The sequence below is a fragment of the Falco naumanni genome, chromosome 6 (assembly GCF_017639655.2).
Source record: "Falco naumanni isolate bFalNau1 chromosome 6, bFalNau1.pat, whole genome shotgun sequence".
Taxonomy (NCBI): Eukaryota; Metazoa; Chordata; class Aves; order Falconiformes; family Falconidae; genus Falco; species Falco naumanni.
The window spans coordinates 43,714,281-43,735,244 of record NC_054059.1 but is presented as its reverse complement, the minus strand read 5'-3'; the positions used below and the strand labels follow the sequence as shown (position 1 = coordinate 43,735,244).

Sequence of the window (20,964 nt, the reverse complement as noted above, 5' to 3'; positions counted from 1 at the left end):
GAATAATGGAAAAATTAAGACAACTACACTTATGCAGAATCTGTAGCTACTTCAGTCATTGAAGTCCTCATTTAGGCTTTGGTAACTCAGAGAATGGAGCCAGTCATCTAAAATGCATAGGTGGTACAGAATATGGCTTATTTGTACTATTTACTAGAAAAGAATGTGTTAGGATTATGTGTAGATCAGACATCTTTCAAGTCACTTAAGGCTGCTCTAAAACTTCATAAAAATCCACTCTGTCCACATGCAAAGGAAGCAAACAGCCATGCAAAGCTTATATTTGTATTATAGTTTGATTATTTTAACAGGATGGTCAGTTTGGGATTAATTTAAGCCAACTGTCATAACATGCATTTCTTTTTTGAATGCCATTCTATGGTTTTCATAAAATACAAGTGACTTCTATTTAAGCCATCCAAGCTGTTGGATCTTGACTTAAGTCAGCTGTAATTATACTTAAGATCTTACTGTGCACCGGTTTAAAAATCACTTCAAAAATAAACTTTGGTCATATTGCTAATTTTACTGTATTTTGATCAGCTAAGGTATGAAATAGCTTGCAAGAATAGAATTTGGAGAAAAAAAAACACCTTAAGAAACAAGGAAATCCATACAACACACAGATTAAAAGCTTGCAGCAAATCATAACAAACAGTAAAGGGAGGGATTCTTCTGAGAAAATATTGACCATCATTATGAAACAAGAAGAAAGTGTTGCTCGAATACTAGTGCATTTCCTAGAATCAATTTGGCTATCTAATGCTAAACTCTCAAACTGTGCCAAAATACACCACAGACAAACACAACAGCACAGACATATTCCAGAATGGGATAACACAACGTTAACATGCACTTTTCTGCATTGGCCTTACCTCCAGTATCATCCCAGCGTACTAATGCAGAAAAGCTAACCAGGATTTCAATGGGCATCAGACTGTCCACAAGTAAATAATAGAAGACTTGGTCATCGGCAGACTGCATAGAAAAATGGACATTTGATCATCTTTCTTTTTCGTTGAATATGCTGTCCACCTGGGCTTATACAAAGTATGGCTAAGATTTCAGATACTGTGACCCTTACTATGGTATAGGAAGTAATTAACTGTCACTACTTCCAAATTCAGACATGTCATTTAAACCCAGAGCCTCATGCTGCATGTATAAACCATGACGTTCAGTTAAGAGATAAAAGGAAACAGAAGAGTTTCCTGAACGAGAATATATCTACTTTTGTATGATATTGTCCACATGCACCTCAATGTAGTAGTTTTACTTGCCAAATATCTTAATGGAAGGCCAAAAAATTTTGTTTTGTGCTGCAGCTTTCTGATTCTAATTAATTACAGTAAGCTTGGGGAAAAAAAGCACTCAATTTGTAACACACGACTGATACCACTTCATACGTTTTTGTAGGGAAAAAAAACCCATAGAGACAGCAATTTTCACTCTCAGCTTCAATACATAATTCCTATGCCAATATCAGAACCTACAGAATGACTCCAAAGTTCCTAGAAATTCTTCAAAATCTGAAGGTGAATGAGCTTCTTTGCTTCAGAACTGTTTTAATACCTGTCTTCCTACACTCTCCAGAGTTATATCAATATACTTTTTGTATTTGATCCTGGAATACCATTACTATTATCTTCATAGCATAATATAAAAGTGTTGGTTTTAAGTCTGATACTGAATTTACCTAATACTGTAAACACCTCATATAGATCAATGTAAAAAAATAGAATGGTTTTACAGCAAAGGGTTAGTTATTTGGCACAATAGCACACAGGCTGACATAATCTTGATGCTAATTATGGCTTGTGAAAGTATATCATGCAGTGATCAGGAAAATTTTTTTTGTGATGTGATTACAAATAGAGAGGTGTGAAATTGCAGATATACTACAATTATGAAGCATAATCCATGTAGTTAACCTTCTCAATGCAGGATTTTACATAATGTTCACGCCTGGAGTTCACATTTCAGTCCTCTACAATTACACTTCATTTGCAGTATAAAACTAGAGCTGGAACAGAATATTCAAACATGTTGAATAACCTTCTGATAACATGAACTAATGGCAGTTTTAAAGAAATACTGTAATTTTAGTGTAACTAAGGTGTATTTCTAATCCCTGCAGCACAATCTTGTAAACTGCTAAAGGACAGCCTGTAAAGAGAAAATGGAGGGCTATGCTATACAGAGTCCCGATTTGGGTTTTAGGTGACAGGCAAAGATGAAGGAGAATTCAAGGGCAGATTCTACAGCTGAATCATGATTAAATTTAATGTAGTCTCTAGACTATTGCAAGGTAGATTTAAATCAAGATAAAGAGAGGATGGCAATCTGATTCACTGTAAATTATACTTTCACTACCAATTTTCATGATCTACATATTTAATTATTTTACTATTGTGCAACAGCACAACGTATTTTTTTTTTGTCTTAAAGATAGCGAAATACTTTGAGATATTTGCTAGCAAGCCTTATCTTTGTATTGACTACGGTAATGTTAATGTATTATTATTTTTTCAGTAACAGCAGCTTTTTGTGATCTGAACATCATCATTTAGGATATATGTATTACCTAACTATGTAAACCTTTGACAAAGTTAAAAAAAGTACATAAAACTCAATATAGTCATATACCTTAAAATCTGTCTTCTGATAGTTATAAGCATATGTATGTGGCTTGTGGAAAACATACAGGTTCCTAGGGAGAAAATAAAATAATACTACATGTAGAAAAATCATAGTATAAATTACATATTTCAGGTTAATGTCTATTTCATAACATAAGATACTAATTTTAGTTTCATGTATCAGACTCCCAGCTATTTTTCAGAAATGGTTCAACATTTTTAGTTTCATAAAGGGCAAATACATTCATTTCCAGAGAAAGAGCATCACAATTTCTATCTCTGCTGCACTTCAGTTTTCCATTGGAGGTCAGGCCACTAATTTGTCCAGTTTGACTCTATAAATGGTAATAACCTAACATTACTCTGAAGCTTCCATGCCTGCCTGAAAATTACTGTAATAAAGTTATCTATAAAGTATAAACCTATTATAAATCTATAAACTTATTTTGTATAGTTAATTAATATTCTTTTTCAATCCTGTGGTGTTTTCACACCTTCAGAAAGCTACTTAGATCCTGACAATTATTTTTTCTGACCTTGATATAACCAAGAGCAACATAAATGTCTTCAGCTTTACTTGAGGATGGAATCAGATGCAAACTTCAATGTTTTATGTAAAATAAATGTTTTGATTACTCAGAAACTTCAGAGGGATCCTGATCCATTGCTGACGTATTAATTCCTACAATGACTACAATTTTGCTCATTTCTCAAAGTTGATAACTCTGAACATTCATCTTCTTGTCACTGTCTCTGAGATGTAGGCGTGTCAGACGTGAAAACACTTTCAACAGGACTGACTGGTAAAATGAAAATCTTAGGTGCCTGATTTCTTCTGAGTGATAAATTCTTCTAAGGTAAATCAAGATGCTTTGTTAACAGCTACTCTATCAGCTCACTGTGAAAACAAGCACACTCTCACTCATTTAGGGACAGAAATAAGAAACTGACAAATGTTCTATACCTTTATATTACAGTGGTCTACAAAAGTTCAATAGTAATTTAATGTTTGGCTGACGAGTTTAAAAGTTCATATTTCATATTCTCTCTCCATGACACCGTGAGCTAGAAAGGAAATGTCTTTGCCTGTGATGTTTTTTTCTGAAGGCCCTTCCTTCCTGGACCTGAGGCTCCCTAAAAATACTCAGGCAAACAAGCCAGCTCTAAAGAGATCTATGATCTTTTGTTCCTAAAGTTCCTGTAATGCTGCTAGAATAAAAGTTATACATGCTCTCTCAGAGAGGGAGCAGAGTTTAATACATGCTCAAGAAAACATTTATGAAAAGAAAAGCTTCACAAAGACATCTCAGTTACAAATCCAAATGAAAAGAAAAACACAAACCTGGGTAGATTTTCTCTCATAAAATTACTCCTCTCAACAATGTCAGATTCTATATAGGATCTGTATTGTACCAGGCTTCTTAAATCTTAAAGACAGAAACTAAAGATAGTATGCTACAATTACAGTAGCTATTACATGTTTGCAGAGATTTAAATGCCTTGGAATTATATTGAAAAGGAAGCAAAAGAAAGCAGCTATTGACCAAGATGAGCTATGCTGATGCCTAAAGAAGATATCAACATTTTCTGCCTTCGAATTGCATGATGCACACGCAGGCTGTGTCTGGCTGGTGGCTGATGGGTCAGGTATGTGAGCTCCCTAATGGCTGCAGTCCACAACCTACCATCTCCCACCCACATTATAGTCTGATATATGCGTCACGAAGCTGGAAGTTGTGTTCTCTGCTGTACTCTGGTTGACATATGCAAGCCATACCATGGGGCTGCACCTACAGACTGACTGTCAACAGGGACAGTAAGTCTGGTCTGAAGTGCAGCCTTGGGACTACCCTGAATAGTTATGCAAAAAATACAGAATAGTTATGCAAAGATCTGTTGAGAAGGTAAAGTTGTTATATAGTCACGTTTCACATTTTACCATAGTTATACTGTGTACTTTACAGAATAAACCTGAAAAACTCTGTTCCTTACTGGAAACAAACACAGAAGTCATCAAAGCTAATCCAGGTTTCCCTGGAAACTGAAGTCCTTTCCGACTCGATTTCTTCCTTTGATATATCCCCTGTCTGGTGGTTCATACCAGTATCAGCTGTTTCTGACATTGGCTTTGCATCAAAACTGATATTCTCATCTAATTCATCTGCAGAGATAAGAAGACACACAAAGCCAATACAGTGAAAATATGAACGTTAAAGTAGTATCAGTGTTCTACGGAAAAAATATCCTAAAATTACCAGGATATCTTCCATACATCTCAGTGTTTAAAAATAAAAACCCACTAACTAAAAAAGCTCAAAAGGTGACTGAAACAACTCTGTATAGACATTTGTTGCTTACATCTGCAACTGCTTCAGTATTCCGCCTCAATATACTATCACATGTTAAACTGTGAACCATTAATATGAACACGTTAGCTACACATATACAAATTCTGCAAACCTGAAGTCATCTATATATAGAAAGATACAACCCCTTGTCAAAGCTCCTATTCAGTGAAAAGCCGATGGAGCAGTATCATAAAATTTTTACAACCCACAGAAAATAAAAAATACACAGAATTGTGGAGGACACAGATAGGAAAAGTACCTATCCTTGCCTCCAGTACTTAGATACTGTCCCCTGTGATGCTACTCACACAAATCAATCCAACTACTTCTAAACACAAATAGATTTGAAATACTCTCAGACTCATACCAGAATATAAACACAGAAATGTCATGAAGACACATTCTGCAATCATTTAATAACTTTTTAAGTTGTGTTGTAATGTCACTTTCTCTGACTTTACCCTGTGATATTCATATAAATAGTTGTTGATAATGTTTAATCTGGCCCAAGAAGAAGTTTTCAGAATAGCTCAGAAGAGCTGACAACAGATCAGACATGAACAGCCATTAGTTCAGAATGTTTGCCGAGGAAAAAGATGATTTAAAATCCAAACAGGTAACATATAAAAAATGTGAAAGCTAATTAAACATAATTTATCTGTTTTTAAAATGTGCTTTGTAATATTTCAAGATCAGCAAGACACATAGGTATTTCATGGATAACTAATGAGTTTACAAGGTGGCTCTAAGAGTTTGCAATTATTTTTCAAGAATTGAAAGAAATGTGATGTCAGGAAATGCACCAAAGACCTTTTTCTCCTCACTCGACAGAAAAACTACCTTGGAGCTATGTAATCTAGGATTTTTTCTTACATTTAAGTTAACGTGGGTTTTAGGCCTTCAGTGAAATAACTGCAGTGCTTAGCTTACAAATGTGCATATCACAGAGAGGATGATGAAGGGGTCACCAGAGCAGAACTATGCCCAATGTAATCCTTCTGTGGCTCACTGCTGCTCTTTTGTTCATTCTGAACAGTACTACAGCACTATCGATAGACCTGCAGGGTTAACAGGGTCAGTAGATCTCTGCAGCCTTCAAACAGATGTGCTCCACCCTATTTAGAAGTCAATATATAAATCTTTCTGTTGATTTTTATGCAGACTGGGTCAGAGGGAAGACGGCTCTTCCAGGGCAGCTAAAGGAAAGCAAAACCAGTGTCAACAAAATGTCTGAAGTTTCCTCGCTCCTCTTTGAAGAAGTAATGAGAATCTTGTAAGAATGTCATCAAAAAGCTTATTTTATCCTTTTTGATATATGTAGTCCAAAGACAGTGCTGTTCAGAGCTTCCTGATAGAATGATATGAAAAAAGCAAATCAAACCAATTATTGTTTACCTTGTAGGCAAGAAGTGCCACTTCTAGCTATGAGAAACTGCAAGAACTGGGTGATACAACGAAGATACAACTTATGGAATAAAACAACAAAGAAATTTGAAGCAAATCTTAAGAGATGTTCAGTATAAAATAATACTTTAAAACTGACATATAGAAGATAATTGCAGAAAAAATTGCCTGTAATTATCATATAATTAATTACTTGAGCAAATGTAAATACGAATCAAATACATAGGGATATAATGTGAGCTTATTATAAACAGAGAGCTTCAGAAAAAGGGACCAGCATATTTGAATTCCAGAATTTTATGCTACTTAGAACTCAAGTAAAAAATATTAATGTTACAATCAAGTCCAAGAGAAAAAAAGTAACTTGATGAATAAGGGAAAACACTCAAATACAGAAGTAATAACAAAACATCCACTGAAAAAAAAAAAAAAAACCACAAAGAAACCCCCCCCCAAAAAACCAAAAAACAACAAAAACAGAAGACAAATAAAACCAGATCACTAACTTAGAGCACAGCAGCATACAAACTAGAATAATTAATCAAAAAAGGGGAAAAAAGTAGCAAATGAACACAGATTAGCAGAATGTATCACAAAAATCTCTACTTACATGGTAAGAAAATACTGTACTGCATGGAACTCCCCAAATTATTAGAAAAAGTAATGTTCTTAAACTAAGAAGACACAAAGATGACAGTTTAACATCAAAGACTGTAATTGCTTTTGGTAAGTGCTCATTACTTTTTAAGCACTGGCTCTTCACTGAGATGCTTAAATGGAAATCAAGCCCCTCATCAAACTGACTACAGTTTTGGACGCTAACATTTATTCAGTATATGGATGCTTTGTATCTGTCTCCTTATAGTCATGAACTAGCTCTTTAGAACACAGTAACAGGCAAATTAAAACATTTGATAGCCAAGTAAATGAAAAAGAACCAGAAACTACTATCTTGCAAAGAAAACGTTTAAAATGGTTCAAAGTTGAAAAAAGTCCCCTGTTTCCATTTTCAGTAAGAAGGGATAGGCAGGCTGGCTTACTGGAGTAGAAGTACAAAACCAGAAATTTCCTTTTTGCAGCAGAAATTGCAAGAATTTAACACACTGAATATGAAAGTTGTAGGTAATTGCCATAACAGACTATAACATATCCTAACAGAGATAATGGCATACAAAATCTTCAATCCACAAAACTGTACTTAAGGTGTCTTTGAATGAAGGTTTTCTACCTGAGTTTGAAGATTAGCAAATGTTTTAAAGAAAATTTAAGAAGTGATCTAACCAACTACAGATTATTTAGTACAATGCCTAAACCAAATCTCAAATACGGGCAGATGGGTGGATGAGAGGCAAAATAATTTTATTCAAGTATAACATCTCAAGAGTATTCTAGGGTTTTTGCTTTGGGTTGGGTTGTTTTTCTTTTCCCCATGGGTGTAGGGTGTGCGTGTGGGTATTTTTTGATGTAAAAAAAAAAAAATCACACAAAGAAACAAGTATAATACATGTTCTGCCTTAAACTGAATTGCGTTTTCATTATGAAAAAAGCACTACACAATGCTGCAAACCTGAAGGCAACCAATCTATCAGCTTAAGGAATAAAATGGTAAATAGATTTGAATCAAATCATCCACTTTAACAGGATGCCAAATTCTAGCTGCTTTTATGAAAAAATATAAAGATTGTGTATGTGATCAAAAAAAATTTTCCCCTTACTGTGTACTGCTTCAATATAGCCTGCATACACTGTACAGCAATGTCATACTTAATTCCAGCATGCTTATTTGAAATTTCACTTTCTGGCTTTGTAATTTTCAGCCTGTATTTTAGTTTCATCATGTCTCTGGACAAATACTGGCACAGCAAGATTTCTTTGAGATAACATAAATGTAGGAATAGTGTGATACTACAAACAACTTTCATCAGATTGAGTATCTGCACCAAAAGCAATTTGAAATCATAGAAGAGCACTTTAGAGAGAGAATGTAACTGCTTTATCATAACAACACAGAATAAGTGTAAATGTACATATTTTCATTTTACAACAAAGGACAGAAGTGTAATTATATGTTTTAGGACAATTTTTTTTTGTGCTGGTAAATTTGCAAAGCTATGATTTCCTACTCTGAGGACATTCTACAGACAGACAACGATGCACTGACAAAAACACTGCACTGCATTTGATGAATTTTGGCATAGCACAAAATTTCACTGGACTTCAGCAGCCTAAGTAGTTTAATGAGACTATTTTAAACTTTTTTTTGGTTAAACATACATAGAAAGACAGAGATTCCTAAATCAAAAGGTTGAAATATTGAAAAGCAATCATACATCCAAGAAAGGACTGGTATACATATGTGAGTTTACTTGTAAAATATCACTGTTCTCAATAGGAATGTATTTCAAATCCATTCAAGTGAACAGAAAGAACTTCCATTGACATTACATTATTCATATATTTAACTGTCTAATAACCTGTAACCAAACCCTGAAACAAAGTTATTGAAATCTCATTCAAATACTTTACAAAATTTGGGCAATTTTAGCTATGTTAAAAAGTATATTAAAACCCTCATTCTCGTAAATAAAAGATTTTTTTAAAAGATTTCTCTATTTCTCTCAGTTTTGGTTCATGATTCACACTCACATTTTGTGGAGTTAAAAGAGCTGTAACAAATCGTTTTGAAATAACAGTAATACAAAGTAAACCTCAATCTACAGCGCATGGCACAATGCAAAGCATTAAACCAAGATATATCACCAAGCTTCCTCTCCCAATTTTTTTTTTCTTTTAAAAAGGATTTTTTGAAGATGGGTTTATTTCATAATTAAGACATTAAAAGGAATTGTGTTATTTAAAGAAAAGTCTTCAAATCCTCTAATGACTGTTAACACTTGCTATGTAAATTTGGAATAAATGGATTTTGCATACCGAAATGACAACATATGGTTGAGATGGCCTGGAGATTGTGAAGAGAACTTGAGTACAAATGATTTTGTTACAGTAGTTATGTGAATTATTAGTACTATGGGCCAGAGGATGGAAATACCCACTCTGTCCTTTTCCTTGGTTGTACCATGGAAGCTTTTCTTCAATGGGCATTTCTTGAGCATACTTTTGAGTAAGCAGAAAAGATGGCAATCTGGCTGTTGAGATATGCTAGCTTCAGAAACAATTAATAGTGACAGCTACAAAAATACTCCAAGTTCCCAACACATTCATGGCAGGCTTAAAGAGTAGTCTACTGCAAAGTATTATATCTCTGTTAGGTTTTGGCATTGAGAGGTGAGAGAATAACTGAATTATATATTTCCAGCTCTTTAACTTGTAGCAGTTTGATAAAGTGAGATTCTGTTGGTTAGGTTCTTTTTTTACTAGGATGATATTACTAAAAATTAATAAGAAAAGATATTCAAGCACTAAAGTACTTTAAATCAGTATCAGTTCTTAAAAGCATAACCTCAAAATTACATCTTTTGCTTGTACTGAACAAATTTTACCAAAATTGTTTAAAAACTATTTCTTAGTATAGGTTTTGGAGAAGTATGATCTTCATTTGCTTCAAGAGATTTTAAAATCATAAATGTATTCTCACTCTTCATTATAATTCTAGTACGACTCAGGTTTTTGGTTGGGTCGTGTACCCTCCCTTTATAAACTTATCTCTTATTACCCTATTTACTAGGGTTACTAGAGATGGTTGACAGGGTGCACATTTTTCCAGAATGAAAATAGTGTTATGAACTGTGAAAATATCTAAACTTTGTGTGTAAAATTACTGGGTTTAATTAGACATTAGTTTAAGTAGAAGTCAGGGAGTTGTGCACATGCTTTAACTGAGAAGATATGTATTGTATTTCTCAATTATTGCAAGAGGGGATCATAGATATTTTACAGAGAACAAAATAAAAATGTTTTTTAAAATGGTACTCTTACGCCTTTCCCCACCATGAGAATCAATCTTCAGAAATGCTTAAAAAGCACAGATGCATTGCACAGGCTTCTACGTGGACTGAAGGGTTGAAAATCAAACCCAAGATGTGTCACATGTATGAATCACGGTGTAAATAAAGTACAAATCCTATTCACGTTTCACACTTTATTCTGCTCCAAAATTCACTTTCAGAACTAAGGTAAAAGGAAAGGTGTTTCCTCGCAGCCAGTTTTAGGAGAGGTTCATTGTTCACCAAGCAAATCTGTTCATATCTTTTTTAAAAGTGGCTCAGTAACTTCTCCTGACCAAACTCTCAACACATTCACTTAAAGTAGTGCACATTTTGAAAAAATGACTCAGTTTGAATACTCTTCCAATACTAATCTTGAACAGATAAAAAAAAATAATCAACATTTATTGAAATGGAAGTTGTCCTTTTTTCTTGCCTTTTACTTCAGGGAGGAAAAAAAGTGTAATTAATAGTGATTAGAAAAAGAGCTCTCTGTACAACATCCAGTGTACTTTACTGGTGAATAACTTAGGAAAAGCATTATATTTTCAAAATATTCTTGTAAATTAGGCATTTGTAAATAGCAATCTGAAGATTCTACTCTATGTAATTACATATGGTATTACCAGTTCTTCAAAATCTTCTCCCATTAAACCAACACCCATAAATAAGAGTGTTGATATCTGTACATGAGGATTAACATTGAGGCCAAACAATATGGGAATGGCAGAAGCCTGAACATAAACTTCAAACACACTTACCTTTACTGAGTCTCTGTGCGTTTTGCTGCCAAAAGAGGGTGGTCTCCTATATGATAAAAAAACAACAAAACCCCGTCAACGTTATTATAATCTTGCATTATTTTGTTAAAGAAAATACTTTGTTTGGGGGCAGTCCTTCCCGAGATGGAGAAACAATCTAGTAAGTTATCATTGTAGTATATATTTTTAGAAAAGAAAAAAAAGAAAAAATAAAATTCACCATAATACCTACATATACATCACCAATAGGCAGGCTAATGTTTTTCTAGAGAAGTACATGTGATCTGGAGTCTATGATAAAAGCTATTCCATATGCCTAGTCCTCTGCTAGTAAAAAAAAAAAAACGTTCTTTGATATTACTGTTCTTTGAAAAGAAAACAAGTTCTATTCTAAGAACTAATTAGTCCTATTCCAGAACCATTTCTGTTCTTTTCTATTCTAAGTTTCCATTCTTGGAAAGTATATGTCCTTTTCCAACAAGCTGTGGAAGCATACACAACTGACACTGGCAACAGCATGCCTGATTGCTACAGCATCTTTTGTTTTCTATCAGCTGCATAAATACAAAGTAGCCTGCTCTTTTTTAATGTTTTTGGCAAACAACTTTATCCTCGTCAATCCCATTTCCAAGATAGAGCTGCTGAACTAATACGAATGCAATATCCACTTACATTTAAGGTTGCAATTAAGTTAGCCAGCCCTTCTGAAAGTCCACTCATTCACTTTGAAAAGACAGCATCCTTTTCACTGACAGATTAAAATCTTTGATACTGGTAAAAATGCAGGCCTAGTCATCCTTCTGTCTGACTGCCCTCTTACCTACAATATGACATACTCTGCACAAGACCCGCTTGCACTTTTTTTTTTCCTTTAAGGAGGGAAAGCCCAAGAAAGATTCCACAGTTTCCAGCTTATTTCCTATTTGAATGTAGTATTATTAATGGGTTAACCGGACTAGCTTTGCCTTTGCAAGGACAAATACTAGAACGTAAAAAGACTATTGCAAACAAATTTTCAAGCTTCTTTTCACACCAGGATCCCTTTAACAAGTTTTGTCACACTTCCCCCCGAAGTCCTCACATATACCCACCTTTACATGTGTCAAAGGCACTAATGCTGAAACAGATAGCATTGAGCTGGCCAGCATCTGGGGACACAGTGATTCTCTGTTCTGCATTTCAAAGAGGAGTTGTGGCAGCTGTAATGACTTGAAGCTGCATTTATGCTTTCTCAGCACAATCTAGAAACATTTTTTTCAGGGGCAGACAGATATCATTTCGAGTCTGAGTAAGTTAGACTGGATGGTAGGTCAGAACAGTACCTAAAGCTTGCACAAAGTCATTGTTCTGTAAATCCAGGTTGTGCCTCAAACTTCCTATTACAGACTATGTTGCATACACAATATGAAGGGACCTGCGAATGCTTCCTTTAAAGCCTTATAGTGTTCTACTTTAATTCCTGGTTGCAGTAAAAATCTTTCTGCAATATTTTACAGCACATTCACAGGCCCAGAATAGACTCAGGAATCTCATCTCTATCAAAATATTAGGTATTTGATCTCTGAACTAACTAAACACAAGAGTTGAGAGAATAAACTACAGATTTAAGTCTCTGTCCCAAAATACAAAGTACCAAATAGTTTAATAATTATAAATTAACTCAGTATTGTTTGAGAAAATTTGAAAGCCCATTTCTGCACAGCACAAACCCTAAATTTTATTCCAAGTTCATTGTGGGTTTTTTTTTAAATATTCATGAGTCAAAGCTGGGGACAGATCTAATATAAACAGCAATTAAGAGAAAAACAGACATTGTTGAAATTGTTAACAGGTGGCTGAACAAATTGGTAGTTGAAATATATTAAGTCTTACAGGTCCCTTTTTGGATTGATTTCTTGCTTTTCTATAGCAAATGAGCTGAAAAGGACAAACCAGAATTTTTTGATTGACCATGTACTTCAGCACCTGTTTCCAGACTTCGGTATATACAACTGTGCAAAACTAAAGGAAGCTGTCAGCACTTGTCACATGACATTGACAGTCATGCCTCAACATTTGGGTCTGAAACAGCTCTCCCCTTTAAGTCAACTTCAGAAGAACACATGCATACAGCGGTCATATTTCTTCATGGGAGTCTACAATCTGCAAGATTCCAATATTGCCAAATTTCTTGTAGGAGTCACAGGATTCACCAAACAGGCACATCTCAACTGTACAATTTCTCGAGTTTCTTCTCAGAAATCCTAGGCATGTCCAAAGCATAAAAAGTATCAGATCGACTGTCCAAGCCTTGGAGATGGTAATGTTTGTACCATGAGTCTAGCACTTTCTGCCAGATTTACTGTTCATGAACAGTACACACAATCCATGCTTCTAGTATGGACATGGGGCAGCTTACTATAGGGCTACTTTGTTGGTATTAACAGCTGGCAGCAGGAAGGCCTGGAAGGATACAGAAAACCCTCCAAAACTGCTTCAACAGAATTTTCAGTAAAGAAGAACATACCCTGAAAATCTGGATGCTTAGTGATGTTACTTCAGCCAGTCTGAGATGTGTGTAGAGACTCCTGTAGGCTGATTTACTCATTTTTTGGAACACAAACATAACCTAGTCAAAAGCTGTCTGCTTCTCTAATGGTAAGGGATGTATCTGTCTACCTAAACCTCACTGATTCTGGGACAACTGGGAATATCAAGGAAGTTTTCATTCTGTTATGCTATTGTCTCAGCTACAACAACAGACATTGGCACAGAAAAAGAAACTAAAGTTCATTAACACCTTAATGAACACATGTTGTCTGAAAGGTCAGGTCTGCTGCCACAGTAGTGGATGGATAAATAAATTAGTAAATAAATAGTATCCAGCTGTGAAGCATGAAAGGATGCACACAGACTCCAGAGAATTTAGTTACTCAATGTTCTTCCTGCAATTAATGGGAAATCTGAATGCAACATGTGAGGAAAATTTGCTGGTAAACTTAAAAATCTAATATATCATCTATTATGCTTTAAAATCATTAACACATAATTGTAAAAATAATGGTAATTCATAAATGTATAGCTATCTTGCTACTTTTGAGGATTTGCTCATTTTTCAGCCTCCTAACATTAGTTACGTCATTATTTTATTCAAATCCACCAAATAATGTTTTAAAAATCTGATACTTTTATAAGCCCAGTATCCTTTTCTATTGTAGAAATGATGCATGGCAAATCTTTTCACACCAGTTATTTAATAAAAAACACCAGTCTTCTTCCAAATAGATATACACATATATGGATATAATGGCAGGTAAAGGAATAAAGCTTCAAACACACCACTGTTAAGATTAAAAAAATCCATTTTGAATCTACCTCCAAAATGACAAAGATGACCAAAATATTTCTTAAGATTGAACCCTGTATTACATTTCTAGGCTTCATGTTGACCTGAGAGTCGTATCATCAAAGAGTTTTGCATCTACAGTCACTTGGACGCAATGTTTTTTGCCTATTCCTGAGTCAGTGTTTTCACTACATGGAATACCAGTTCTTGTTTTAGCTGTGATGTGAGCAAAAGTAAGAGAGGTGGCTTCTGAAAAAAGGCACTGGTACAAAAGAACAGCTGCAAAGTTGTGCACAGACCGAGGTTTAGGAATGGCTTAAAAACATTGGATTACCAACTCAGCTTCTCTTTTATTCAGTCTCTAATGTTGGGAGCTGTCCCATCTGTATAAGCAAGCAGATACTTGTGGGTGCATCGGAAAGATTCTCTATACCACAAGTGTCTGAATTTGTGTCCCTCTTCTAATTCATGTACCTCATCTCATGTATACTTTTTTCCTGAAAAAATAAACAGGATTTTGCACAGGTTTTGTGTATTTTGTACATTTAATTTTGTGCAGACCGAAGCAATTTTCAAAACTATAAAATCTGCGAAGAAAATTGAATTTTTCATTTTCTACATAGCCCTCCTGTTGACTCAATACCAATTCACTGGGCTTATGAAATACAGCCTCCAAAGGATTAGAATGAGGAAAAAAAAGGACTTGTTATGATACAAGTCCTGAACGTTTATAAGGAACATGAGAAAAGCACACAACACAGCATGCAAACTAAATAGACAGGGAACAGTTGTAAAGCAGAAGGCAAGACTGAGCTTGCATATATAAAAGGATGGCACTGAAGTAAGAAAAACTAGGTAAACACAAACATTGAAAAGCAAGTGTATTGTGTTTATATCAGTGGGAGAGAGTGGCAATTTTAACCCTTCTGCTCTAGAAAATAGCATTGCCAGGGAGCTTGGCGCTGAAGAAGCCAAAAAGGAAGATTGGAGTGTTCTGCTTAAGATTTCTGAATATAGCAATCAGGTCAGTCTATTAAAATACCTAGTAGCCGCTGCAAATTCTGAGGGTAAACATACTTGGCTTAGATTTTTCTTGCTTTGTTACTGAGTCAACATTTCCTCAAACAGAATGCAAACAGCTTTCTTCTCAATGGAATTAGAGATAACTTGTGTTAAAGAATTCATCACAATTATGGAAGGGTATTCCAGTAGGCTTTTTAATGGCACAGCTACAAGGAAATACTATTCCAGGATCATCTTTTTCTCAAGTGAGTTTGCCAAAATTACTGTTCCAGAAAACTGTAAGACACTGTGCAATTTACATATGACGACACTTTCACTTTTTTCCTGACCACAAAAATGGATAAGGAACAAAAATTAAAGAAAAAAAAAAATCAAATTCTAAAATCTTTCTATTTCAGGAAGCTATTATTCCACAAATAATTATAATTTTTTCCAACCAACTGGAAAAAGCCAAAATCCTACTTTCACATGCGTTTCAGCGCATCTTACATGTATAATTTACTTACCTTCCTATTGAAGAAAAATAAAAGCAAGCCTTTTCATTAAAGAACTGGGCCCTATTTTATGGAGGTTTTAAAAAAATTCACAACATTTATTTCCTTAATAATAGTGTGATTCAAGGTCAATTTAACTACCAAAAATAGATATTTTAAAAGATTTTTTTTCCTAATGCAAATCCACAAAGCTTTCAGAACTGTAAAATCAGAGGGGATGGGAAATTCAAGGCAAAAAAAGTTTGAAAAAAATTAATAATAAAGCATTTTTTTGTTCTTTGGGAGGAGTACTTTGGGAACACGAGGGATAATGCCATGTCTTTCAACTTGATATTCTTCAAAGAAGGTATATCTAGCTCCTAAAATTTTATCTTTCATTTATCACTGGTCTCTGTTTCTGTGACAACAGACCTTAGGAACAGTGAAGCAGATATTCAGTGATGTAACTTCATACAGTTTACATTGCAGTGAATTGAAATATGCCAATTTTAACTTGCTGAGTGTCTGGCATAGCAACTGACTGAATTTCAGTCAGCTCAAAGCATAAAACTGCTGCATCCCAAAGATCTACCAAATCTATATCAAAGTTTTCAAAGCAGAGGTCTCCCGAATAGCAACTGCACAGTTTAAAATGGAGCCAAAGTTATTTACACTCAGGATACAACACAAAATTCTACAAATTACCAGTAATCTAGTGAGTTGATCAAAGTTTCTCTTTCAGTGTTTGCTTTTAAAATCAGTAATCAATTTTTAAAAAAAGTATAAATGTATATTGTTATTTCAAGTTTTAAACCTATGGAAAGAAAGCTCTGCCATAATGAATCTCCCAGAGGTATCTATGTAATTTTGTTGATGTAATATGTGAAACTAAGATAGATCTGCAAGTTAGAAACATTATTTTCTTTTACAACACACAGAAATGCAGTCCTAGTTACATACTGGAGCTATTAATAAATATAGGATTTTCAGCTGAGTTTTAAATTGAGGCAAAAGTAAAGTTCAAGTATAAGTCAGTCAGCTGCTCATGACTTCTTACATTTCACAGCTGAATCAGATCACCCTCAGACTAAGACACATACATATCTTCTTCCAACCATTCCAGTTTTATCAATGCCTGTCTTGTATTTTCTTACTTGCCCTTGCCTCTCCGTGACCACGTGTCCTACTGCAACAAACCAGCTTTCCATATTCACGTGGTTTTTACACTTTTAGACTAGGGAAGAAAATCAAAGTGATGTTCCAAACTACTTTTATGCTTACAGCACATAAATGTCTATGGTTTGTAAATAACTAAATCTATATCTGTACAGCTAGAGAGACTGAAGTCATACAACCAATAAGTATTATATATTTTAAGATGCTACTTACAGCTCTTTTGTAATGATTTTCATAAGCTGCAATTATTAAAAAGACTTTAAAAGGTGAAATATTAATGAAGTACTAATTAAACTATTGTGTATAAAATGTATGCAAAATACAAAATAGCTACATATATTCTATTGCAAAGAATTCTGCTTCACTACAGAATTGCCTTATTTTTAAATCATAAATACACAATAACTATATTCACACATGCATATTTTCTATATACACAATAGATACAGAACAGTTTAAAACAACTGAGTTTTGCATCTGAAATACAAAAATGATATGAGAGCATCTCTGAAGAGGAACCTATAAATATCCACTCCAAAAATTACATAGAAAATTATTTCCCTTTTACTTCAAAATCTACCAAACTAAATTCTCTTTTCTTTGTTCATGAAGATACCTTATTATATACTATCCTTAACAGTATGTCTTTGATCTTCAAACACATCTTGCAGCCATACAGGAAGTCACTATAGATCAACCAAATACCACAAATGTTATCCCCAAGTAGATTTATCTGTTTGCCCAGAAAAGGACAGTAGAAACTTTAAAATTATTAGGTCATCTTTACTACAGGATTGTGCAGATAAGGATTTTCTTGCTTTTTTCCTTTATGCAGCACTATGGATGAATACATTTTATAGGTTCTTTTAAATTATTTTCTGTACTGTAATCATACTAAATGTAACAGATAAGGAAAAAGTAAACGCTCTTTCCTTGGGATAGAAAATAAATGTAGCAGGGAGAACTGTACTAAACATTTACAAGCTAAAATTACATCTTCCCCAAAATATAATTGGTTTATTGATTTGAACACAGATTTTGATTAGAACTTAATTAAATGCATTTGTATGTTGGGTAGACTGCTTTTCCCCCTCAATTTTTTTAAAGTCAAAAAGAGAAATGCTATCAAATGTTCTTATGAGCAGTGTTAGCTGCAATACGAATGAAATTGAAGAGATACTGGTGCTGCCACGTTGAGTTCATTTGTAGGTATTGAGCAAATAAAGTCAACTCACTGGAGCTCTATTTGTTTGTTTCAATATTTATGTCCCTGTTTCTCTATTTTGTAAATTATTTCTCTATACAAAATATTTTGCATGAAATAGTGTACTGTCCAGAAACTCTTTAGAAGTACACATTTTTCTCTGTTCAACATATAAGATTTAAATATTAGAAGGAGCATTTTGTTGAAGGTTTATCTAAAAGCAGACTTAGGTAGCACATGCACATACCAATTTAAAAACAAGGACAGTAACAAAGGAAAAAAAAAAAAACAAACCACCTCACAGTAGTTAGAACTGCCCAAAGGCATCCTAGGAACGTTTTACTGAACTTGGGTAAGATTCCTCTTATCTGTCTTGGAGAATTACAGTGGAGACTACTACTTAGTAACTAGCATTTCCTTAGGTGGCTTGGGCAATCTATTGTCAGTGTGCTACATCTAGTGAACCTGTCGGGAGGAACGTCAAGTGGAAAGGGTAGGGAATTTACTTATATAGCAGGGGGAAAAAAAGCTTACTGAAGAGTCTTTAAAAACTTGTGTTTAAGTATTAAGTATTTTCTATTTTGCCTTTCACTGTTCTTTGGAATATAAAAATAGGTCAAGTTAAAAATAATTAGGAAAATTATTACCTGAAAATAGTCTTCTGCATTCGAGTGTCTCCCACTTTGATTCATATCCACATTACTGTCATTTACATTTTCATCTCTTTCAGTAACAGGAGGGAGACAGGATACAGAATGAAATCCTTTTTTGATGGTAGACTGTGGAAAGCGGCTAAATAATAGAAGAAAAATCAAACACTTTAATCCATACATTTACTTTCAAATGACAGTCTTCATAACTATTATTCTTAACAGAATTTTGTCAAAATAATTTGCATCTTCTTTATTTTGACAGATTAATAGGGCAGCAGAAAATCTATATATGCATATATTCCTTATCATTACTTGGCTCTACACATACCTATGCTCAAAAGACCTGAAATGTTGCCTCCAACTGATTCTCAAAAAATGAAAACCTGACAGCTGAGGAAAACTGGATGACAACACCAGAAGTGAATAAATTTATATGGCCCCCAGAAACAAAAAAAAAAAGGAATTATAATGTGCACTACTTAAATGGAGGTAGAGAAAAAAAGTTTTGTGTCAGAATAGGTTTTTCTTTTCCCTCAAAACAGGTCTCCATAGCTACCATTAAGCTAACACACACAATAACCAAGGAAACCTGTGGAAGGCCTGTTCTGGCTGTAGTAAAAGAAAGCTCCGTTGCTGACTTCAGTGGAGGCAGAAGTACAAACTGATGGAAATAACAGTAACTGCTTGTTAAGTGAACTAGGAGAAGATCAAAACAATGTTACACACGTGCCAGTTAGACATGCATAAACATAATTGTGCTACTGCAGCAATAAACAACAGAAAAATGTAAGCATGTGTTATCTAGCCCTCTTCTTAAGGATTGAGGTAATGAAATACCAAGATTTTTATCAGTAACAGTCACAATTATCTTGCCTTTGAGTGTTTCAACATATTTTATTAGAATAAAGGTAAGAGATTAAATAGTTTCAGTCCCAACTGTGTATTAAGTCCCTTATCTTATTTGGGCAACTATATTACTTTAATGAAATGCTAATACTTGTAATTTAGTTTTGGTTACTACCTGTTAATTAAATCACAAGACATTAAATTAGCTGATAGCCATGGAAACTTGGCACATTAATTAAACTGTTCTTGACAAAATGGGTCAGTTGACCATGAAACAACCCATTACATATGAAAAAACAACATAAAATATATTGTTATGCAAATAATGTAACATCTTAATTATTATTCTCTGATTCTTTTACTAACCTATTAATGGATATTGCCTAGAGCATTTTTATGGATTTCTACTCCTGCTATTTCAAAACAAACAGTAAGTAATTTAATGTATTTAAAACCAATAAAATGCAACTGTATCAGCAAAACAATGATATTCCCAGACTATTCAAAGGTCATTTCTTCCATGGACAAATGCTGCTATTTAAAAATAAAAAAAATATCTAACTAGTTTAATATCAACCCATCAAATCAGGATGGTCAAAATTCAGAAGCTGCCAAGTATGTAATTTATTCAGTTTACTTAGAGATGTACTTAACAAAAGGTGTACACCCTTTAAAAGATATACACGCCTCCAATAATTTACAAATTGTTGGACTCAGTCTGAGGAACAGAAACATCCTCCAAAATGACAAACATTTTGGTGCTCATTCGGTATATGATACATTCAATACTTCCTCTGTCAGGAGTTCAGTCACAATGAGAGATTAATGATTCTAGCAGTTGTCTACTGAATGTCTACATCACAAGCAGAAGCCTGACAGAAATTTGTTACGCAGTGGGTCATAGGAAAACAAACAAGGCCTTGATACACTTAAGGGTAAGCCTTTCTTTCTTGTCAGTGAGCAAGTATTATACTGAATATTGTCCAGAAGTCATGTATACATCAATTTCTGAAACTTCCTCTCTAAGACACCCTGTATAAAGATCCTGGCTTTCAAGGGTTTATAAGACTTCCAAATAGTCTTTAAAAGGCATTTATGCAAAGTTGTGTTTTGAGCATGAACTTCACCTGCACTCTCAGGCTTCTTGTAACAACTATAATGGATAGAG

The 20,964-nt window shown here is 34.2% G+C and overlaps 1 protein-coding gene across 1 annotated transcript in view; it reads right to left on the bottom strand.

The window, feature by feature from the left end:
• The window catches only part of ADGB (androglobin), a 117,492-nt gene that overhangs the window by 47,179 nt on the left and 49,349 nt on the right, over nt 1-20,964 (bottom strand). Inside the window, exons 13-17 of the mRNA XM_040599405.1 lie at nt 18,945-19,089; nt 11,097-11,142; nt 4,632-4,800; nt 2,647-2,710; nt 876-978 (exon numbers count right to left, since the gene is read on the bottom strand). Coding sequence (XP_040455339.1) covers nt 876-978; nt 2,647-2,710; nt 4,632-4,800; nt 11,097-11,142; nt 18,945-19,089 — 527 coding nt within the window. The remainder of the gene's footprint in view (nt 1-875; nt 979-2,646; nt 2,711-4,631; nt 4,801-11,096; nt 11,143-18,944; nt 19,090-20,964) is intronic.